The 25,031-nt window shown below is 43.1% G+C and overlaps 1 protein-coding gene across 1 annotated transcript; it reads left to right on the plus strand.

Annotated features, from left to right (window-relative positions):
* The first annotated feature begins 24,537 nt into the window (after positions 1-24,537).
* Positions 24,538-24,918, plus strand: LOC121995190 (protein TsetseEP-like). Its single transcript, XM_042548997.1, has one exon. The coding sequence runs from the start codon at positions 24,538-24,540 to the stop codon at positions 24,916-24,918; it is 381 nt and encodes a 126-aa protein (XP_042404931.1).
* Positions 24,919-25,031: the final 113 nt, after the last annotated feature.

Below are 25,031 nucleotides of genomic sequence, written 5' to 3' on the forward strand. Positions count from 1 at the left end.
AAAATGCTCCTAGGAACCCAATACCTACTTGAGCTCATTGGGTTCACTAAATATTCACTAGGGATAACTTCCCTAGCAACCCTCCTAATGACCCTCTTAGGCTTTAAAGCCTTGGCCATTTGGGACTCATCAAGATCAACTCTAGGGGTGACTCCCCTTGTGACCTTGGTGTTGGTCTTCCTAGCCCTAGGTTTTGTTCCATAATCGAATGGAACATCATGATATGTGGGCTTGACCATTTGGGACTTAGGTTTGTGACTCAAACCTTTCTTGTCCTTGGACTTTTGACCCTTAGGCCCTAGAGTTGACTTCTCTAAACTTTTAAGGGCCTTTTCTAGGGTATCAAGCCTTGACCTCAAGACTTGATTCTCCTTTTCTAATACCTCAATTTTGATTTATCACTCTTCCTTGAGGTATTCCTAGGCATATGTCTAGTTGATTTAGGGTTTCTACCTAGGTTTTCTTAACCTTAGAAGTGTTAATCCTAGGGTTAGCATTCCTAGTAGTATCCCTATCTAGGCTAACATGTTTAGCTCCTAAGCACATGTATTGGTTCCTAAAGTTAACATGCTTATCATTATTAACAATTGCAACAAAACTACTAGCATGAGTTTTATTAGAATTGCAATAATGAACCTTAGAGGTTACCTTAGGGTTTGCCTTAGCTCCCCCTATCGATGTGCATCCCTTGTCCTTGTGAGGTTTCCTCCTCTTCGGACATTGGCTCCTATAGTGTCCCTGTTGCTTGCATTGAAAGCACACCATGTGCTTCTTGCCTTTGCGTGTTGGGACTTTGGCTTCCTTGACCTTTGGTGCCGGTGGAGTCTTCCTAACTCTCTTTGGACATTTGCTCTTGTAATGTCCACACTCCCTACACTCAAAGCATATTATATGTAACTTATTTGAAATTGAGATGCTTGAGTTACCTAGGTTTGGGGATGGGTGTGAGCTTTCTTCTTCAACCCTTCCGGAGGTGGAAACTTCTTCTTCTTGCTCCGAACTTGAACAAGAGGAACTCTCCTCCTCTTCTTCCTTGGATATTGAGTAGCCCTCAACTTCCAATTCGCTCCCTCCATGATGTGAGCTACTTGGCTCACTAGGCTCCTCTTCATGGCTTGAGGTGGAGCTCTCCTCATGGTACTTGGCCAAGTTGTTCCATAACTCCTTGGCATTGTTGTATCCTATCTTACACAAAATGTTAGTAGGCAATGAAAATTCAATTATTCTCGTTACCTCTTCGTTGATTTCGGATTTGTGAATTTGTTCTCTTGTCCACTCCTTCTTCTCAAGTGGTTTTCCTTCTTCATCCACCGGAGGAGTAAAACCTTCTTGTACACAAAACCAATTCATTATGTTAGTCATAAGAAAATACTTCATCCTTACCTTCCAATACGCGAAGTCGCCGCATTCGTAGAAAGGTGGAATGGTGACATCTTCTCCATAGAGATCCATTCTCTAGCTTTGCTCCCACGGGTATTGATCCGTCGAAGAGCGGCCTCGCTCTGATACCACTTGTTGGGATCGATGGTCCTCGGCTAGAGAGGGGGGTGTGAATAGCCGCCCCAAATCGTTCGCGTTTCTTTCTACAAACTAGGGTTAGCACAGCGGAAATAAGAACAAGAAACGAAAACAAGAAGATCAAACCTCAACGCGTCAATGTAACGAGGTTCGGAGATAAACTCCTACTCCTCGGCGTGTCCGTAAGGTGGACGAGCCCTATCAATCCGTCGGTGGATGAGTCCCCGGAGAACCGGCTAATAATCACTCCTTCTGGGTGGAGAAACCTCGCCACAAAGTTTTGCAAAAGCAATACAAGAAGGAGTATACAGCAAGAAGCAAAATACAATACAACTGTAAAACCTTCACTTACTTGCCTTCTCTTCGACTGGATGAAGCAGCAGCTTCAAGCGACGCCTACAACAGCAGGAAACCAGTCGTAGAAGCTCACACGAAGCTTCGGAACTCAACAAAGCTCAAGAGCACAACAGCAGCTCAGTAGAAAGAAGAGGAAGAAGTTATCGCGCAGCAGCAGCCCTCGACCCCTTTATACTGCGAAGAAGACGGCGAAGAAACTAGCCGTTGCGTCATAACGGCAAGCCCCATCGGTCTACGGACCGATCGAGGCCGATCGGTCCCGCACCGATCGGTTAGTGTACGTAACCTTCATGCGTACTACGTCGATGCGTGGACCGATCGGGCTCTGACTGGATCGGTCCACGACCGATCCCAACTCTGGCGTGCTTCCGCGACATCGTCTCTGATCGGTCCCGGACCGATCGGGACATCTGATCGGTGCGTGGACCGATCGGCTGCTTCTTTCGCCTCTTGCTGGCGATCGGTCACGGATCGATCAACGAACAGAGTTCTGACCGATATCGATCGGTCACCGCACCGATCGAGGAAAGTATCTGATCGGTCCGGTGACCGATCCGTAGCTTGGTTTTGCCCAAACCAAGTCCCAAGACTTCAAACCAATATCCGGTCAACCTTGACCTATTGGTACTTCATCCCTAGCATCGGTCACTCCCTTGACTGCTAGAACTCCTCCCAGTGTCCGGTCAATCCTTTGACCTACTTGGACTTTCAACACCAGAAGTCCGATCATCCTCGATCCATCTGGATTTTCCTTGCGGCTTTACTCACGGGACTTTCCACCGGCTTCACTCACCAGATTTCCACCGCCTAACATCCAGTTAGGACTTTCCCACTACCGGCTTCACTCACCAGGACTTTCCAACCGCCTAACATCCAGTTAGGACTTTCCCCCGCCTGGCTTCACTCGGGACTTTTCCGTGCAAGTCTCCATACTTGGACTTTTCCAAGTCTCCATACTTGGACTTTTCGTGCCAAGCTCCTGCTTGGACTTTTCCGTGCCAAGTCTCCATACTTGGACTTTTCGATCCAAGCTCCCTACTTGGACTTTTCCGTGCCAAGTCTCCATACTTGGACTTTTCCCGAATCAGGTCAACCAGGTCAACCCTGACCTACGGTTGCACCAATAATCTCCCAAACATCTATTCTTGTCCCACATCAAGAATAGAACTCTCTCACGAGTGTCAAACATCAACATGCAACACAACTAGGTCAACCTTGACCTAAGGTTGCACCGACAATCTCCCCAAGTCAAACATCAAAATACAACTCGAGTCACGTCAACTCGAGTCGGGTCAACCAGGTCAACCTTGACCTAAGGTTGCACCAACAAATGGAAGTCTTGAAGAGAACATCCATATGAAGCAACCAAAAGGGTTCATTGAAAAAGGCAAAGAACATCTAGTGTGCAAGCTCAATCGATCCATTTATGGACTGAAGCAAGCTTCAAGGTCTTGGAACATTCAGTTTAATGAAGTAATCCAGTCATATGGATTTATTCAGTGTCTGGATGAGTCTTGTGTATACAAGAAGTGTAACAGAAACGTAGTGGTATTTCTTGTACTATACGTAGATGATATTTTGTTAATTGGCAACAATGTCAAGGTATTATCGGACGTAAGGGTATGGTTGTCCAAACAATTTAATATGAAGGACTTAGGAGATTGTGCACACATTCTTGGGATCAAAGTTATAAGGGATTGCAAGAAAAGAATGTTGTGTCTGTCCCAAGCTTCATATATAGATACAATCCTTGCTCGTTTTAGCATGCAGGATTTCAAGAAAAGTTTCTTACCTTTTAGGCATGGAGTAGCTCTATCTAAAGAGATGTCTCCAAAGACATCAAAGGAGATAGAGGACATGAAAGCAGTTCCTTATGCTTCGGCTGTAGGAAGCCTAATGTATGCAATGCTATGTACGAGACCTGATATCTGTTTTGTCGTGGGCATGGTTAGCAGATATCAGAATAACTCTAGATAAGGACATTGGACTGCGGTAAAACATATATTAAAGTACCTGAGAAGGACTAGAGATTATATGCTAGTTTACCAAGTAGACGATTTGCTCCCTTTGGGTTACACGGATTCAGATTTCCAATCAGATAGGGACAACAATAAGTCTACATCAGGCTATGTGTTTACTTTAGGAGGTGGAGTCATTGCATGAAGGAGTGTTAAGCAGAAATACGTTTCGGACTCAACCATGGAAGCTGAGTATGTAGCAGCCTCTGAGGCAACTAAAGAAGCAGTATGGCTCAGGAACTTTCTAATGGACTTAGATGTGGTTCCTGGTTTGCCCAAAATCATCACAATTTATTGTGATAATAGCGGTGTAGTTGCAAACTCGAAGGAACCACGAGCCCATAAGGCAAGTAAACATATAGAGCGCAAGTACCACCTGATACAAGATATCGTGAAGCGAGGAGAAGTTGTCATCGCCAAGATTGCATCAGCAGATAACCTGACAGATCCTTTCACTAAGGCCCTTCCGGCAAAAGCTTTCGATCGGCATGTGGAGGGAATGGGAATCAGATGTATGGCAGAAGATATGGCAGCTTAGTCATTAGTATAAGTGGGAGATTGTTAGAGTGTATACTGAAAGCCTAAGCTTTTGTAAACATTTATTTTGAATAAAGAATCACATTTGGTCAAATTATATACATTTGTTTGTAGTTGTCCAATTAATTTATATTGTAGATAACATAGTATGTGGTGTCATATACAGAAGATGATGTTATCAGTACCTTATAAATTATAAACAATAGCTCACGACCAAAATGGAAAGGAACAAACCATTGGAAGGTCGTAATGTAATTAGGAATTAGTTTATCTTAACTATATAATTACACTAGTACACTTGATGTAGCCTCTTATTTATAGAGTACTATACCCACCTATACCCACCTTCATACCCATGATGTAGGGGACGGCCAAGCTAGCTTGTGGATCAAGCTAGGGTCGGCCAATCCTTGGTTCATGGGTGGCCGGCCCTAGCTTGAACCCAAGCTTAGGTGGGCGGCCCCCATTAAATTAAAAAGAATTTTAATTTTAAATTTTTCTTATGTGAAAGATATAATTTATTGGAGAGATTAAAAATTAAAATATCTCTTTTAAAAGGATCTACAAAAGATTAAAGAAATAGATTAGATCTCTTTCTTTATTTATAGATTGGAAAGATATTTTATTTTTCTTCTTTGTAAATTATTCACATGTTGAAAAATTAAAATTATAGTAATTTCTTTTTATCAACCATGAAGGTATTTTAAAGGAAAATTTTATTTTTTAAAATTTCCAAAGACAAATAAGGAATTTTAATTGTTGATTGAAATTGCCTTGTTTGCTCTTAATGATGTGGCCGGCCATGACATGAAGGTTTAGGAAATTTTGTTTAATTTTTCTTAATTAATTCATGTCAAGGAAAGTTAATGAAATTTTATTATAATTAAATTTCCTTATTTGTCAAAGCTAAGGATTATAAAAGAGGGGGTTTTGGGAGCCTTCAAGGGGAACAACCTCTATTAGTTTCTCCCTCTTTTCTTCCTTGGTGTGGCCGGCCACTTCCCTTTCTCTTCTCTCCATCCTTTGTGGCCGAAACCTTCTTCCCTCTTGGAGATCAAGTTGTGGCCGGTCTCTAGCTTGGAGAAGGAGAGAAAGCTTTCATCCCTTAGAGCATTGGTGGTGGTTTCTCTTCTTCCTTGGAGGTGCACTTGATTTGGCCGAACCTTGCAAGGAGGAGAAGAAGGTGCTTTGGTGGTTTCTCATCTCAGAAGATCGTTGCCCACACAACATCCGAGATTAGAAGAGGAATACGGTAGAAGACCTAGAGGTTTTTGCTTGCAAAAGAAAAGGTATACTAGTATTTTATTTCCGCATCATACTAGTTTTATCTTCATGTAAAAATACCAAATACAAGAGGCATGCGATTCTAGTATTTCAAATTTGTTTTCGATATTGTGTTCTTTATTTTTCTTTTCCTTGTGATTTGATTGTTCTTTTCGGTTGACCTAAAGTTATTTAAGGAAATTAAATATTAGCTTTCCTTAAAAGGCTTTGTCTAGGCGGTGTTGGTTGCTACTCGGAAAACCTAGAGGTTCCACTGTACAAAAATTTTGTACAAAGGTCTGAACCTTTTCCTAGCTACCATGTGTTCTTTTAAATTAAATTTTGGATCGCCTGCGGAACTTAACACGTTTGATCCAAAACTTAATCTATTTGTTCTTTTAGGTTTTGACTTGGATCTCCTGCGGAACTTAACACGTTCGACCCAAGTCACCTTAAGTTATTAATTCCATTAAATATTAATTTCCACAATTGGTTCCCAGTACTGACATGGCGAGGCACATGGCCTTCTTGGATATGGGAGCAACCACCACCGACTAGACAAAACCTTTTATGGAAAGCTAATATTTAATTTCCTAAAATAATTTTAGGTTAACCGAAAAGAACAATCAAATCACAAGGAAAAGAAAAATAAAAGAACACTATATCGAAAATAAATTCGAAACTCTAGAATCGTATGCCTCTTGTATTTAGTATTATTTCCAAAAATAACTAGTATGATGCGGAAAGAAAAAATACTAGTTATACCTTTTAGAAAAACCTCTTGATCTTCTACCGTATTCCTCTTCTAACCTCGGACATTGTGTGGGCAACGATCTTCCGAGATGAGAACCACCTTTCCACCTTCCTTCTTTCTTCTAGATTTCGGCCACAATAAACTCCTCCAAGGATGAAGAATTTCGGCCACCACCAATGCTCCAAGGGATGCTAGAGACGAGGCTTGCTTTCTCTCCTTCTTCTCCTTCCTTGATCCGGCCACAAACAAAAGCTCCACCAAGAGATAAGTTTCAGCCAACAAGAGGAGAGGAGAGAAATAGGGCCGACCACCAAAACCAAAGAGGAGAGGAAAGAAAAAAAATAGAAGTTCACCTCTTGAAGGCTCCTCTACCTCCTCTTTTATAATCCTTGGTTTTGGCAAATTAGGAAATTTTAATAAAAACTTCCTTAATTCTTTTGCCATAGAAAGGAAAAACTTATTTAATTAAAAATAATTTTTCTTCTCACAATTATAATAGCCGGCCACACCTATTCTCCAAGCAAATAAAAATTTTAAACACAAATTAAAACTTCCTTATTTGCTTCCGGAAATTTTATAAAAAAATTCTCCAATAATTTTAATCCCTTCATGATTGGTAAAAAGGAAATTTTATAAATTAAATCTTTCTTTAAACATGTGGATAATTTCCGGAAAGTTATCTCTAAAAATTAAAATCTCTTTTCAATCTACAAATAAGGAAAGATATCAAATCTTTTCTTAATCTTTTGTAGAAACTAATAAAAGAGAATTATTAATTTTTAAACTTTCTTTTAAATCATGAACATGGTTAAAAAGGAAAGTTTTTACCAAAATTAAAATCAACCTTTTAATCTACAAATAAGGAAAGAGATTTAGCTCTTCTCTTAATCTTTTGTAGAATCTTATAAAAGGAAAGATTTAAATTTTTAAACTCTCTTTTAAATCATGTTATCCACATAAGAAAAATTTTAAAAAATAAAAAACCTTTTATTTTAATTTGGGCCGGCCACACCAAGCTTGAACCCAAGCTAGGGCCGGCCACCTTGAAGCAACCATGAACCAATCTTTGGCCGGCCCTAGCTTGGTCTCCAAGCTAGCTTGGCCGGCCCCTATGGGATGGGTAAGAAGGTAGGTATAGGTGGGTATAGTACTCTATAATTAAGAGGCTACGATAGGGACTAAGAGGAGGAATTGGTTTTGGTCTCCCGATGAAATTAAGTATCCCGTGTTCACCCCGAACACACAACTTAATTTCATCAATAATAATTCATTCCACTAAAGAACTATTATTGAACTACCGCACCAATCCCAAATTACATTTTGGGCTCCTTCTTATTATGAGTGTGTCAGTCTCCCTATGTTTAAGATAACAAATGTCCACTAATTAAGTAAGTTACTGACAACTCACTTAATTAATATCTAGCTCCAAGAGTAGTACCACTCAACTTCATCATCATGTCGGACTAAGTCCACCTGCAGGGTTTAACATGACAATCCTTATGAGCTCCTCTTGGGGACATTCTCAACCTAGATTACTAGGGCACAGTTTCCTTCTATAATCAACAACACACACTATAAGTGATATCATTTCCCAACTTATCGGGCTTATTGATTCATCGAACTAAATCTCACCCATTGATAAATTAAAGAAATAAATATCAAATATATGTGCTTGTTATTATATTAGGATTAAAAGCACACACTTCCATAATAACTGAGGTCTTTGTTCCTTTATAAAGTCAGTATAAAAGAAACGACCTCTAATGGTCCTACTCAATACACTCTTAGTGTACTAGTGTAATTATATAGTTAAGATAAACTAACACCTAATTACACTACGACCTTTCAATGGTTTGTTCCTTTCCATCATGGTCGTGAGCTACTGTTTATAATTTATAAGGTATTGATAACATGATCTTCTGTGTGTGACACCACACACCATGTTATCTACAATATAAATTAATTGAACAACTACATTTATCACAAATGTAGACATTTGACCAATGTGATCTTTATTTCTAGATAAATATTTTATACCAAAAGCTAGGCTTTTAGTATACATTCTAACAGTCTAGGCGGTGGTGGTTGTTCCCATATCCAAGAAGGTCATGTGACTTGCCATGTAGTCCTAGAAGCCAATTTTGGAAATTAATATTTAATGGAATTAATAACCTAGGTGATTTGGATCGAACGTGTTAAGTTCCGCAGGAGATCCAAGTCTAAACCTAAAAGAACAAATAGATTAAACTTTGGATCAAACGTGTTAAGTTCCGCAGGCGATCCAAGTTTAATTTAAAAGAACACATGGTAGCTAGGAAAAGGTTCAGATCTTTGTACAAAATTTTTGTACAGTGGAACCATTAGGCTTTCCGAGTAGCAACCAACATTAATTGACTTCATTAAATGTCATCCCGTGGCCAAGCGCCATGTGTCCCGCCGGCTGCTGCCGCACGCGTGACGTGACAGGCGGATATTCGTTGGAGATGTGGCCTTTGGCGCTTCGAATTCAACGGCCAGATTTATGCGTAGGTTTCTGTGACCTAGATCGGACGGCTCTGGTCGGTCGGCCCCGAGGTTTATAAACCCGTGTGCGTCACCTTCTCCTTTTGCGCATCTTCGTCCTCGAGCTCTTCGGCAATAACTCCTTGTGTTTCTCAGCAACATCCTTCCTCCGGCGACAATCTGTCCTTGCCCCTACGCAATTTTTCTTCCTCCGTTGCTCTTCGACGACATCCAAATAAGTTTTTCTTCCTTCCAATCGCATCTTTTCGCTGCCTTCTTTGCTTTTTCTGATGGCAAGCTCTTCACAGCCTCCCGCCAGCATCCCTAGGCCCTGGTACACTTCTACTAAGTCCAGCTTTGACGCCGACGACGCTAAGAGCTTGACAACCACCTTTGAGTTTCCTTCTAATTACCAAGTTCTTCTTCCTTCTCCTTCCGATCGGCCAAACTCTCTGTCGTCTGGCTGTCTTTGTTTCTTTAGGGATCAGTTTGTCGTCAGTCCGCAATTTCCAATCCACCCCTTCTTTCCTATAGTATATAAATATTTTCGCATCTCTCTTCATTAATTAGTGTCAAACTCCTTTCGGCTGCTGTGCGGGGTAGTGGTTTTATTCCATCTGCACGACATTCCTCTAACTCCTCGACTTTTTCACTATTTTTATTATCCGAAATTGTCCGAGCAGGGGACTTTTCTTTTCGAAACCCGAGTGGGCTTAGTTTTTTTGGACAAAATGGCGACCTCCAACAAATATTGGAGGGAGTACTTCTTTTTTGTGCGTCTTCTCGAGCGTCCAAACTTTCCGACCAACTTGCAACATGAAGTGGCGAGTCAACCTCCCTTAAAACAGTACAAGAGTCAATCAGACTACCTCAATGCAGCTTCCATGTTGGCTGGTCAGAAATATGACATCCACAAGTTGCTGCTGGAGGGTATCGTCTACATTTTTTGCTTGAGTCCGATCCGCACCCGACTTTCGTCCAGCCTAGGTATGCAACTTCTTCACTCCTTCCTTTGATTCTAACTGATTTTTCTTCCTATTTTACAGCTGAAGTCATGCTATGTGCACGTCTGGCCGGAAAGGCTAAGCTTGCGGATGTCGTGACCAATGTGGTGGTCATAGATGAGTTGGAGAGTCGTGGTTTGCAGTCGGTCGACTCTCAAGAAGATCTGAAAGGCGAGAGCGAAGTGGCTCAAGCTTTGGTGAGCGGAGGGGTAGCCAGCCGGACACCTAGCGGTGGAGCAGTTGGTGGATCACAACCTCCCTCTAAACGACTCCCAGTTGTTTAGGTTGAAAGGGCGTCAGGCTCGGCCTCCTTAGGAGAGCCACTGATAAGGCGTAAGAGGTGCCGGGCGGAGACTTCATCGCGCTCCGCTTCCTCGGTGGTGCGGACCCCCCACAGGAACTAGCCTCTGTCCTTCTACGGAGCGGGTTGAAACTTCGACCCCCAGCTCCAGTTTAAGAAACTACGGCCCCCACATCGTCTGATCGGACGCCATCGTTATCCGGTCTGCCACAGGGAACTCTCTGCGCCGCCAGTGGCCTTCATGCCACCACCGTCGAAGGTTAAAAAGTTTGGTATCCATCCGGCGTCCTAGTCTCGGCCGTCCGGCCGAGCGATCTCATCCCAATTAGCCCCGAGCAGCCCGCGCCATATAACGACAGTTCTCCACCTCCCGACTGAGGAATGGCGCAAGTCGACTAGCGCTGAATCCCGAGCCTTTGAGCACCACATAATTATTCAAGGGCCGCTCGCGCAGGTATGGGTTGACGCCTGAGCCTGCGCAGCGCTTATATCTCCGGGGGCGCTCGCAGATAGCCACACCTAGATGTCTACTGTGGTAAGTGTTGTGTTTTATTGTTTTCTTAATTTATCCCTGATCGACGCTTATATTTTCCTGGTTATTCACAGTATTGGGTAGAGAGCCTGGCCATATGCCAAAGACTTGCCTTTCTAGAGCAGGAGGTCAAGTAGCTGAAGGCATCGAGCAGCCAATCATCCACTTCTCAGAAGCAGCTGGAGCAGATGAATGCTGAGGTGGCTCAGCTGACGGCTGATCTGGCGAAGAGCACCCAGCTGCTAGAGTCCGAGCGGGGAAAGAGCGCTGAGCAGGCCTCTCTGCTGGCTCGACTTAACAAGCAAGTCAACACGTTTAATGCCAAGATCGAATCGGCTAATGCGAGGAAACTCCGAGCTATCGAAGACTTGGACTTGAAGAATAAAGAGGTCCGGACTCTCGCTAAGAAACTCAAAGAAGTTGAAGATTTTCTTGTTGCCGAACAAAAAAGCCGGTCGGTTGAAGAAGCTGTCCTTCGAGGCTAACTTTCCGAAAAAAATAATGAGATGGCCATCGCAAAGGACGAGCTGGGGACCTCCCGAGTGGCTTTGAAAACTTGTCAAGATGCCAAGCCTAGTCGGTTTAAGGCTATGATTAAAAACTACATCCACTCGGACGTTTTCAATGACAAGGTAACCGACCGGGCACTTCGCCTATTCGACCTGGCGATTGAAGGGACGTTCGGCCGACTCCAGGCAAGCAGCTATCTCCTTGCTGCTCTATCGAGCAAGATCATTAGTCGGGACAAGCTGACTGCCTCACGGTTCGATGATGCCTTGGACTATCTGGAGTGATCTCTGCTTGAGTGATTTTCAATTCACCCCTCTGTTTTTAATCCTTATGTAAGATGTTTGTAATCCTTTGTAATAATGAATGATCACCCGTTCGGCGATTTTTCTTATTCGTTCGTCCCTTTGCCACCATTCGGCTTCTCGATTGGACTCGCACTTTAGTTCGTGCACCGCGAAAAATCTTGAGCGAGATAGCGAGTTGCTTATTGCGACTTAGTGACCTTCCGATTGGTGACGAGGAATCATAGCAGAATAATCCCAAGCAATCACTGTATCTTGAAGACTTGGAGCTTTTTTTGAGTAGCGCATATCCATAGTTGGTCGTTAATCATTCTTACTTGACCGCTTATCGGGACCAAGGTTTAAGGTCATCGCTCAACCGCTGATGACAATAGGGGGTTTAAGGTCGTCACTCGACCGTTGGTGTATATGAGGGTTTAAGGTCACCGCTCGACCATTAATGAAGACGATGGTTTAAGGTTGTCGCTCGACCGTTGACGAAGACTGGGTAAAAACTAGGGTTAAAGGTCGCCGCTCGATCGTTGATGAAGACGAGGATTTAAGGTCGCTGCTCGATCGTTGGGGAAGACGAGGGTTTAAGATCGTCGCTCGACCGTTCGAGAAGATGAGGGTTTAAGGTTGTTGCTTGACCATTAGGGAAGACGAGGGTTTAAGGTCGCCGCTCAACCGTTGGGGAAGACGAGGGTTTAAGGTTGCCGCTCGACCGTTGGTGAAGACGCATCTCAAGAGTGGCATTATTCGCTTTTATTCATATTTGCCTTGCGTTCAGGAAACATATAAAATACATGTATTCACTCACGCACCTCTCACTCGGCTATGTAGGGTTAGAGATGATTCACGCTCCATGGCCGCTCGAGCTGCCTTCCCCCCTCATCCTCCAAGTAGTAGGCGTCTGTGCAGAGCTTTTACATGACCTTGAAAGGTCCCGCCTATGGAGCTTCAAGTTTGGTGATGTCGTCGACCGGCTTCACTTTCTTCCATACGAGATCACCAACCTGGAAGGACCTCAGGACCACCCTCTGGTTGTAATTCTACTTCATTTGGTGTTGGCACGCCGTTAGTCGAACCGCTGCTTTCACCCACGTTTCGTCCACCAAGTCGAGCTCCATGAGCCTCCATCCGGTGTTTCCTTCATCATAGTACTACACTCGATCGGACTCTGCTCCGACCTCTACGGGGACGACTACTTCACCACCGTATATCAAGTGGAAAGGAGTTATGCTAGTTCCCTCCTTCGGGGTCATGCGAAGGGCCCACAACACACTAGAGAGTTCGTTGACTCAGCTACCTCTGACGTGGTCGAGCCGAGCATGTAGGACCTTGACGATTTCCCTATTGGCGACTTCCGTTTGTCCGTTGCTCTGGGGGTAGCCCACCAAGGTGAAGGCTTACTGGATATCATAGCCCTCGCACCACTCCTTGAGCCTCTGACAAGCGAATTGTCTCCCATTATCTGATACGAGGCGGTGTGGGATGCCGAACTGGCATATGATGTTCTGCCAAACGAACTTAATGACCATATGCTCGGTTATTCTTGCAAGTGGCTCGGCTTCCACCCACTTTGAGAAGTAGTCAACCGTGACGAGCAGAAATCTCCGCTGCCCTATCGCTATGGGGAATGGCCCAACGATGTCCATGCCCCATTAGTCGAACGGGCAAGATACTGTGGACGCCTTCATTTCTTCGGTCGGCCGGTGAGGAAGGTTGTGATACTTTTGGTAGGACAGGCAGGTGGCTATCGTCAAAGCGGCATCCTCTTGGAGGGTCGGCTAAAAATATCCTACTAAGAGTATCTTTCGGGCCAACGACTGGTCGCCCGGATGGCCTCCGTAGGAACCTTGGTGCACTTCTCGCAGAATGTATTCAGCATCTTCCGATCCGATGCACTTTAGTAGGGGCCTAGAGAAGGCTCTCTTATAAAACTGGTCCCCAACTAAAGTGAACCGTTTGACCCTCTTCTTCAGCAAGCAAGCTTCTTCCTGATCGGCTGGTGTGACTTCCGACCACAGGAACTCTATCAGAGTCGTCCTCTAGTCGTTTGGGAAGGTTATTCCTTCCATTCAGTCAATATGTGCTACGAGTGATACCTGTTCGATTTGCTGCCCTATGATGATCGGTCACAATGAACTGGCTAATTTTGCCAACTTGTCCGCTGCCTAGTTCTCTGATCGAGGAATCTTTTGTATAAGGATTTCCTGAAAGTTGGTCTTCAGCTTCTCGAAGGCTCCCGCATAGAGCCTGAGTTGGGCATTGCTTATCTCGAACATCCCTGATAACTGCTGAGTGACCAATTGAGAGTCTGAATGAATGAGGACTTTAACGACTCCCACATGCCAGGCTTCCTGTAAGACAGTTATCAATGCCTCATACTCTGCTTCATTATTAGTGGCGCGATAGTCAAGCCGAATGGATAGCTGAATCCAGTCTTCCCATGGTGAAATGAGCAAGATGTCGATCCCATTACCTTGTTGAGTGGACGAGCCATCAACGTATATCTTCCATGTAGCCTCTGGCTTGACATTCTGGACCTCTGTGACGAAATCCACCAAGGCCTGGGCCTTGATTGTGGTTCAGGGTTAATATTGTATATCAAATTCGCTTAGCTCGGTCGTCCATTTGATTAGCCTTCCTGATGCCTCGGGGTTGAGAAAGACTTGCCCCAAGGCGTTGTTAGTTAATACGATTATTATGTGCACTAGGAAGTACGAACGAAGCCTTCGAGCGACGAGTATCAATACATAAGCTAATTTTTCCAGATCATTGTAGCGAAATTTTGTATTCTTCAATATATGGCTTAAAAAGTATACATGTTGTTGCTCTTGACCGTTCTGCCTTACTAAAGCCAACCCAACCACATACTCGTTGGATGTTAAATAGATCCAAAGTGGCTCACCAACAATTGGTTTGGCTAATACATACAAGGAGTTAAGATATTCCTTAAGCTCTTCCAATGCCCGATTGCACTCGGCATCCTACTGGAATTTTGTAGCTCGACGAAATACTTTGAAAAATGGCAAGCTCCGATCGGATGACTTGGATATGAATCTGGACAGTGCCGTGATCCGACCGGTCAAATGTTGAGCTTCCTTCAAGCTTTGAGACGGCGACATGTCTTGTAGCACCTTAACCTTGCTCGGATTGTCTTCGATGCCCTGCTCGGTGATGATGTAACCCAGGAAGCGGTCACTCTTCATGCCGAACAGACACTTACTCGGGTTCAACTTTATGCCATCATCCCTCAGAGTTCGACAGGTCTCCTCGATATCTAAGCACAAGTCAACAGTTCGGAGGGATTTTATTAATATGACGTTGATGTATACTTCCATGTTAAGGCCGATTTGCCGTCTGAACACCTTGTTCATCAACTTCTAGTACGTGGCGCCGACGTTCTTCAGTTCAAACGACATGACGTTATAGCAGTATGTTCCATCGGCCATGATGAAGATGACCTTCTCTTGAACTTCTCGGGCGAGCGACGCTTGATGACACTCTTGGTACGCGTCGAGCATGCAGATCAGCTCACAACCCGCCGTTGAATCCATCATCTAGTCTATCCTGGGTAACGGATAGAAGTCCTTTGGTCACGCCTTGTTCAAGTCATGAAAGTCGATGCAAACCTGCCATTTATTGCTTGGCTTGGAGACTAGCACCACATTGGCTAGCCAGCTCAAAAATTGAACTTCCCTAATATGGACACCCTCCAGCAACTTCTCTATCTCCGCCCGGATGATCAAGTTCTGTTTTGTGCTGAAGTCCCTTTTTCTTTGCTTCACTGGTCGAGCGTCCGGTCGGACATGGAGCTCGTGTTGAGCCACATTCTGGGAGATACCGAGAAGCTCGTGCGTCGACCAGGCAAATACATCATGATTATTCTTGTAATTACCCGATTATGAGATTCTGGTTAAGTATGACTTAAAAGGTTAGATTGTACTATATATATCACCAAGGTACATCTTTTTTTTTTCGGAAGCCCAAACTTAAGAACACCAAAGTTAAGCGTGCTTGGCTTGGAAAAATCTTAGGATGAGTGACCCCTTGGGAAGTTTCCCAGGGTGTGTGCGAGTGAGGACAAAGCACGCTGAAAGGACCTTCGGTGATTTGTAGAGCTAGTCGTCAACCTGATGGACAATTCTGGTGGCGTGCCCGGTTCGGTTCGGGTGGGGCTCGCCCGGGCGGGGGCGTTACAGATGGTATCAGAGCGACCTTGCAACCGTGAGTGCACCTGTGGCAGGAGCACCCAGGGCACCACCTAGCGAGGGAGATTCTGGAATTTGTCTGTGGTGTGATTCGTGGTTACACAACGAGGACGTTGTGTCTTTAAGTGGAGGTGATTGTAATACCCCGGTTCTGAGATTCTGGTTAAGTATGACTTAAAAGGTTAGATGGAACTATCCATATCACCAAGGTGCACCTTCCTTTTCGGAAGCCCAAACTTAAGAACTCAAAAGGTAAGCGTGCTTGGCTTGGAGAAATCTTAGGATGGGTGACCTCCTGGGAAGTTTCTCAGGGTGCGTGCAAGTGAGGACAAAGCACACTGAAAAGACCTCCGGTGGTCTGTGGAGCTAGACGTCAACCCAATGGGAAATTCTGGTGGCGTGCTCGGTTCAGTTCGGGTGGGGCTCACTCAGGTCGGGGTGTTACAATTCCTGAGACATGCGACCAACTCTGCCTTCTTCTTAAGTTCTAGATCGGTCGCGATGAAGGTGGTCGCCTCCGTCTGGCTTGAGTGAATTTGAATCTCTTCCTTTTCTTCGTAGACCAACCCAGGAGGCTTCTCGGTGACGACGTTCACCTCCAAGCGCGGATTCTTCTGAGCACTTCTCGCTTCAGACTTGACCATCTCGACATAGCATCGTCGAGCGGCTAGCTAGTCGCAATTTGACTTCACTCACCCGATCGTCCATTGGAAACTTTATCTTTTGACATTATGTAGACACCGTCGCTTAGAATTAGTTGAGGGTCGGTCGACCCAATATTACGTTGTAGGCCGACGGAGTATCCACCACTATGAAGTTTGTGGTCCTGGTTCTCCTCAATGGCTCTTCCCCGAGTGAGATGGCCAGTCGGGTCTGTCCGAGCGGCAGTACTTCGTTGCTTGTGAAGCTATAGAGCGGGGTTGTCATAGGCAACAACTTGCTTCGATTGATTTGCAATTGATCGAACGCCTTCTTGAAGATGATGTTCACCGAACTCCTTATATCAATGAAAGTTCGGTGAATAGTATAATTAGCAATTACCACTCGGATGATCAGCGCGTCGTCGTGAGGGTTCTCCACTCTCTGTAAATCTCTGGGACCGAAGCTTATCTCGGGTCCTTCGGCCTTCTCCTTGTTGCATCCCACGGTGTGAATTTCCAGTCGCCGAGGATTCGCTTTCCTGGCTCTGTTGGAGTCACCGTCAGTCAGCCCCCGGCGATCATGCCTATTTCTTCTCGGGAGGCATTGCCTTTGTTCTCTTCTTCCCGGGCGAAGGATCTATTCTGCTCAACCAGAATGTGGGAGGGGTCGGTGTTATCCCTTCGCTGATGCTGATAGCGTCGCTCGGGCACCCTTCTTTTGTCCTCTCGCTGCTCGGTAGATTGAGGTCTATATCACGGATCGAGAGATGGAGATCGGCGACGGTATCCTCTTGGAGCTGGTCGCCTGATTATTGGTGTTAAACCATGGCAATCAAGCGTGTTGTGTGTCGTCGACTGGTGAAAAGAGCAGAACATTGGCGTCCATATCTTGCCTTCTTCCTGGGCGGAGGATCTATTCTGCTCAACCGGAACGTGGGAGGGGTGGGTGTTATCCCTCCGCTTATGTTGATGGCGTTGCTCAGGCGCCCTTCTTTCGTCCTCTCGTCGCCTGGTAGATTGAGGTCTATGTCGAGGATCGAGAGATGGAGATCGGAGGCGGTATCCTCTTGGAGCCGGTCGCCTGATTATTGGTGTTAGACCATGACAATCACGTGTGTTATGCGTCCTCGACTGATGAAAAGAGCAGAATATTGACATCCATATCTTGCCTTTTAGTGTATTCTGTCGATAGGATGTCGCTGAAGGGCGCTGGAATTCCGTTCTGTTTTAATTTCTTTACATAAAATAAATTGTATAAGAACAGAACTCTTCCTAGTAACCCGCATGTTCGATCAAAGATGTGTTCGATCAATCAAGCAAGTTCTTGAATGATCAAAGCACACCTTGATTGAAATACAAGATCGCTGGCCTGTTGTGTTGGTATTCAAAATCGATACGCAAAATCGATACAAAGAAAAATGAAACTAGATACGCAGCAGAATTAAAGAACTAGTTGTACCTTTTCTTTGTAGCTAAAGACCTCTTGATCTTCTGTCGTATTCCTCTCCTCTTCTTAGACGTCGTGTGGGCGACGATCTACCAAGAACAAAACCACTCTCCTTCTCTTCTCTTCCAAAACCGCCGGCCACAAAAAGGACTCTCTAGGATGGGGTACCTTTTAATCTTCTTCTTCTTCTTCCTCTCCTTCCTCTTCTTCCTTGCGTTCCTCTTCTTCCTTTTCTTCAAGCCGCCGCCCACCAAGAAGAAGAAGTGCCGCCGACCCTAGCTAGGAGAGGAAAGGGGGTGGCCCTTGCAAGCTAAGAAAAGGGGCAGCCCTTGGTAGAGGTGGCGTCGGCCCTAGGTGGGGTTGAAGGTGGCACCGACCACAAGGAGAAGAAGAGGTGGATGTAGCGCCGACCCTAGGTGGAAGAGGCGCCGGCCACAAGGAGAGAAGAAGATTGTGGAGGATTAGAAAGTTAGGTTTTAGGGGCCACATCCTACTCCTTTTTATAGACGTGCCGTCGATTACAAGGAAAGAAAAATTAACAAAATTTTATTTAGAAAAAAATCTAAACAAACTGTGTTAAACCAAACCAAGTTAAGTTAAACTAAACTAAACCAAGTTAAGTTAGACCAAACCAAGTTAAGTTAAACCAAACCCGGTTATGGATGGGTGGATGCGAGGCTTTATATATAGAGGCTACAATAGGGACCTAGAGGAAGAATTGATTTAGGTCTCCTGATGGGCTTGGGTTTCCCGTATTCGCCCCGAACACCCAACTCAAGTCCATCAATAATAACTCATACCACTAAAGGGTTATTATTGAACTACCACACCAATCCTATATTACAATATGAGTAGGGCTGGAAAAAAATATCGAAATACCGAAATACCGAAAAATCATACTGAAAAATACCATATATACCGAAATTTTTGGTATACCGAAAAATTCGGTACAGTATCATACCATACCGAATTTGTCGGTAACGGTAAAGGTAACGATTTAAAATATTTCGGTATACCGAAATACCGAGTAACTATAGATTAAATGATTAATTTAGATTCCCCTAAAGCCGAAACCAAACCCTAAACGGCCCCAAACCATGTTCTCTCCTTGCGCCGTCGGTGCACACGTCGCGACTCGCGATTCTTTCCTTCCACAGTCGACCACCGCACGTAGTCGCCGGAGAAGATGCACAACAACTTAGAAACTTCTTCTCCAGCCCTAATATTTTTTTCCCTTCATTGAATCTGAAGAAATCTAATCACCGAGCTCTGTTCTGAGAGTTATGCTTGCGCAAGTTCTTGTCCGATTTTTCGGTGAGTTTTAGCTTTTGTTTCTTTGGTGGATTTATGATATTTTTAGTAGGGATTGAAGCCTATATGCTTCCCCTATTTTTCCAGCTAGCATTTAGTTATTTCTGGCAAGATTTCGATAAATCTCCGGCGAGCCACCACCCTGGGACCACTAGCTACTGGTTTAATCTTCAATCTTGCATATTTGGATCTGAAATCCCAACTCTTGTTCTTATATGATCACTGTCTTCATTACAAGAGAATTATTTTTTATATATTATATGTAATATATATATAACTTCGGCATGACGGTATTTTATCGATACCGTACCGACATTTCGGTATACCGAAATGTCGGTACGGTATCGGTATCATTTCTTAGAATACCGATTTTTTCGGTACGGTATATGGTATTCGATTTTGGGTACGGTATACCGTACCGATCCAGGCCTAAATATGAGCACCTTCTTATTATGAGTGCGTTAATCTCCCCGTGTTTAAGATATCATATGTTCGTTAATTAAATGAGTTACTGACAACTCAGTTAATTAACATCTGAGTCTAAGAGTAGTACCACTCGACCTTATTATCATACCGGACTAAGTCCACCTGCAGGATCTACATGATAATCCTTATGAGCTCCTCAAGGGGACATCATCAGCCTAAATAATTAGGACACAGATTCCTTCTATAATCAACAACACACCATATAAATAATACTATCTCCCAACTCATCGGGCCTATTGATTTAACTAATAAATCTCACCCATTGATAAGTTAAAGAAATAAATACTAAGTATAGATGCTTGTTATTATATATGGATTAAGAGGACGTACATCCATAATAACAGAGGTTTTGTTCTTTTATGTAGTCAGTATAAATCGAATAACCTCAGACGGTCCTACTCAATACACACATAGTGTACTAGTGTAATTTTATAGTCAAGACTGACTAATACCAAATTATACTACAATCGTTCTAATGGTTTATCCCAATCCATCTTGGTTGTGAGCTACTATTTATAATTTATAAGGAACCGATAACATGATCTTCTGTGTGGCACCACACACCATGTTATCTACAATATAAATTAAATGGACAACTACATTGACATATATATAAATATAAAATGCAGGCATTTGACCAAAGTGATTCTCATTTCAAATATTTCAAAATAGATGTTCATACAAAAGCTAGACTTATAGTATACATCCCAACAGTTACATGTTGCACGACATGTGTTCTGGCCTCCTGGTGTGGCCGCGCTCCTTCTGCCGTTGGCCCTTTGGACGATTGGTGGCTGTTCGACGGTTCGGTCGACACCTCTTTTCTTCTCACCACCTGGGCTTCTTCCACATTTATGTATTCATTAACCTTCTTGAGCAAGTGGTTGAAGTCCCTAGGCGACTTCTTAATGAGCAACCGGAAGAAATCTCCTTCAACCAACCCTTGAGTGAAGGCGTTCATCATCTTCTCAGATGAGACCGAGGTGATATCTATGGCCACTTGATTGAAACGCCTGATGTAGGCTCGAAGCGCTTCTTTCAATCCTTGCTTCAGGGAGAAGAGGCTGATGCTTGTCTTCTGATAGCGTCGACCGCTGGCAAAGTGGTGTAGGAATATAGCTCGGAAGTCCTTAAAGCTGCGTATGGATCCATACGACAATTGTCTGAACCAATGTTGTGCCAATCCGGAGAAGGTAGTAAGAAAGACTCGACACTTTACCCCATCTGTATATTGGTGCAGCGTGGCTTCATTATCGGACCTATCCAGATGATCATCTGGATCGATCGATCCATTGTATTCCCCGATCGCCAGCGGGGTATAGTGTTTGGGCAGAGGGTCTTTTAAGATCTCCTCATAGAACTGTCGATTGATCTGTTCGGGTGAAGCGTGGCTTCTAGGCGCCATGCCTTTTCGTGCATCCCGAACGGATGCATCATCCAAAGATGATACCCGTTCTTGGTTCGCCTGGGCTATTTCGGAGGGGGTTTAGAACAAGGTACGGTGGAAGGGGATCGGCACGGGCGACGCTTCCCCTATATGCCGGTCGACCTCCTATTCTGCCCCCATACGGAGACTTGCTCCGCTCGGTCTTCATGCCCTGCTCGTCTCCTGGCTGCCGACGTCGCAGGCTGCGGTGCTTGTCGATCGGCTAATGCCTGTTGTTGCTGTTGCTCGACAACCTTCATCGCTCGGGCTTACTTGGGTAAGTGTCACGGTAATGAATTGTTTAGCGTCCTCCATCTTCTCGATTCAGATGCAGGTTAGGTTCCCATAGACGGCGCCAATATGATTCTGTCCGAAAGTCAATGAGATGGAAAGCTAGGGATGTGGCGCTCCTGTTGACAGCCTATGGACATCAGTGCTGAGTCAGGGAAGGGGTCCCCGACGTTGGTCCTCCGACGCTTAAGTCAGTCACCGGCGATGAAGTAGAAAGCGGAGCAACAAGAACGAAGACTTTAGCACAAATAGTGTATCTTGTGTACCTCTGTCGATGCTTGGACCCCCCCTTTATATAGAGTTCCTATAGCGCGCATGCACGCTTCCCTAAGCGGGCACCCATCTCGAAGTTTTCCTTAAAAGAACTTGTCAGTAAAATGCCCCTGACACAATACCTTAACGAGCCGAGCATATCTCTGATGTGACAGTGGAAGCTTCCGTTGTATGATCTTCTTGTCGACCATGCCCGATGTCAGCGGCACTAACTCCCAAAATGTTGTCGAGAGATAATAACAGTGGGTCTTCAATGGCTGTCTGGCCAACCGGCTAGCCCGCTCGGTCGGAGCTTCTTCGACCGATCGGCCTTAGATGGCCCTCCCTGTGCCAGTCAAGTTTGGTAAGCAACGATCTCCGTCTGAATGGCTTTCTGGCCTGCGGCCAGCATCGAGTTTGGTATCCAGGTCGAGCAAGGTAGCTGCTTGGCCAAGACTCTACCTATAATCTTCTCCTCCGTTCGGCGTCCGACAACAGACTCGAGTGTTAGCTGTCTATCATACCTCTCTGATCAAAGGTGGAGTCAGATCGAAACCCTCTCCTCCCGATCGGCCACCTGATCTCCCAATTAACCATATGATACCCGAACATTGATCGTCTTGACTTGGATCTCTATCGTGACAATTGACCCCTACTGAATATGCCCCTCCTTATTATTGCATCATTAATTTTGCTTAAAATGGATCTTAAATTATTTTTAATATAAAATTCAGAGAAAATTCTAATTTATTATAATTTCCAAAAGTAAAAAAGTGATCAACTTAATATAATTAAAAATAAATAGAATTATCTAATATCCACGGAACAAAGTTAAAGAAAAAAATGATAAATTAATTTGAAAAAGTCTCATTTCACTTGACCAAACCCACTCATCTACCATTAGAGAATTTATGCATACAACTATTTATGGAATTCGACGCAAACAATTCAATTTGGCCCACTACTATTTTGCAAAAGTATTACTTGAGATAATATTTAAAAAAATTCTTAGAGGTGGCCAAATAAATTTTTTGCACTCTCTTATTAAGTATTAAACTTGTTGAATAACCATTTAATTATTGATAAATGATTCATACTTCCACTTTATATATCAAATAACCTATACAAAACTTTTAATTGGCCACTAAAATTCATCCCTTCTAAGTTCACAGTCCGCGCACTTTACCCTACACAGCTGCACACCTAATTTTTTTTTTTACTTAATACTATATATATATATATATATATATATATATATATATATATATATATATATATATATATATATATATCAAAACTCTTTATATACTAGTTATTTCGCATACGTATTACATGTATAATATTATACATAAATATACATAAAAGTACCCCAGAATCATAATTTACATTTGGTAAAGATGTGTCAGGTTGATATAGTAATACAATACAAGGACAACGCTTGAGAATCTCAATAGTAAGTTACTATAACAAACTCTTCCTTGTAAAATATATTAAACCGATAAGAATATATACTATACTTGATCTTAGCTAAAAGATCAAAAAAATATACTTTCTAATATCACCGACCCAAAATATTTATGAAATTTTTTTTACTCACAGTATGTTCAATCTTAAAATATGAAACTAAAAGGAACAATGGTAGTACATACTTTTATATAAAAAAAATAAGCAAAGAAAAAATTTTAAATTTATTTTCAGTGTAAAAGAAAGAAAATATTAATATAATTTAATTTTAAAGAATCCATATTATTAAATTTATAATTGTTATAACTAATTAGTTACCTATTTGTTTTTTAATAATTCAAATATCTAATTCAATTGATTAATTATAAAGATGACCAATTCAATCTTATAAAAAAAATTTTATCGACAAATTTGGGAAGCGCTGAGTGATTTGACAATGCTAGATGAACATTTTAGAATTATTCACATTGGGCAATTGCTCTTATTGAATGTTCTTACTGATGTCACAACTCTCTTACCACTTGCACGGTTCTTGGCAATAATTAATTAATTGTTTCACTTTAAATTAATGGTCCATTCACAAGTCGGTGGCATAAGGACTATTGCTCACCACTTAGAATTCATTCGCACGATTCATCCAGAAAAAAAAAAAATAGAATCATCATGATTGCAAACTTTTATGTGGAATGACTTTCCTTGTACATATCTCACAACTTGGCAATAAAAAAATATTAAAATAATATTAAATTATATTTTATGCCCACTTGAATAAAATAAAACAATAGACATGTGAATTTATCTTTATAGTTCATGTCAATAAGATATTTCAAATCTTAGTTTGGTACCACATCTTGCGTGATGTGCTCCTTTTATAAAAGCAAATGGGCAATAAAATTAGCCATTAGATTTGACATTACATTATTTGTTTAATAATTCTCATCATATGAAAATTGTTTAAATGAGAATCCCTATCCATTTAGAGAGGCAAATATCGAATATCACTATGAGATTCTTATTCTTAAAGGATCTCACTTGCCCAGCTAATAGAAGCTTATTCTCTGCATTTCAAAGAAAGTGAATCTTACATTTAGGATCATATCTTGATCGTCGATGATCTCGCCTGTTTTTTAACAACTAAGATTTAATTTGTGCAAAATTAGATAAACTGTAAGAGGATCCTTTATAGGAAAATCATCACTACAAGGAATCCATCTTCATGTATTTGCACTAGTAGATGCTATTCTTCACGAGGAGAATCTAACTTCTACTTTGGAATACTTTATACTTACTGTTTATGTTTTCTTTCGATAAACCTTGTTAGTTAACAAAGGAATTTTAAAGAACTTTTATGAAATAAGGATTGCCATCGCATCCTTTAATCATTTATTTATTTATTTATACATCCAATTATTCATACTAATAGTGATGACAATTCACTGCCCCCCTTCTTTTGCGGATCCACGGGCAAGCTTCGAATCAGAGCTCGAACCAGCGCCTGAGCCTGAGCCTGAGCCTGCGCCGGATCCTGATGCGCTTGGCCCGGAGCCTAACAGACCGGGCAAGATGACTGAAACTGAACGTGACTCCGACCGAGATTCCGATCTCGACTGCCCGAAGCCAGACTCAGATCCTGACTCCGACCCTGAACCAGAGACGGACACACCGGCGCTACCATCCGACCCGAGTCCGATCCCCGTGCCGGCTCCCAACCCGAGTCCTGTGCCGACTCCAAGGTCCATCCTTGTAACCCGGCTCTCGACCACCGAGGTCACAAAGAGAGCAAGGAAAAGAGTAGCCCAGAATTGAAGCTCCAAACGAGCCATGGATCGATCACCGATCACCGATTACCTTACTTGCTCACTTCTTTTGCAATTCAACAAACACCGCGATACTCTATTTATATCCCCAAAAAGAAGAAT

Source organism: Zingiber officinale, chromosome 6A (assembly GCF_018446385.1).
Source record: "Zingiber officinale cultivar Zhangliang chromosome 6A, Zo_v1.1, whole genome shotgun sequence".
Lineage (NCBI taxonomy): Eukaryota > Viridiplantae > Streptophyta > Magnoliopsida > Zingiberales > Zingiberaceae > Zingiber > Zingiber officinale.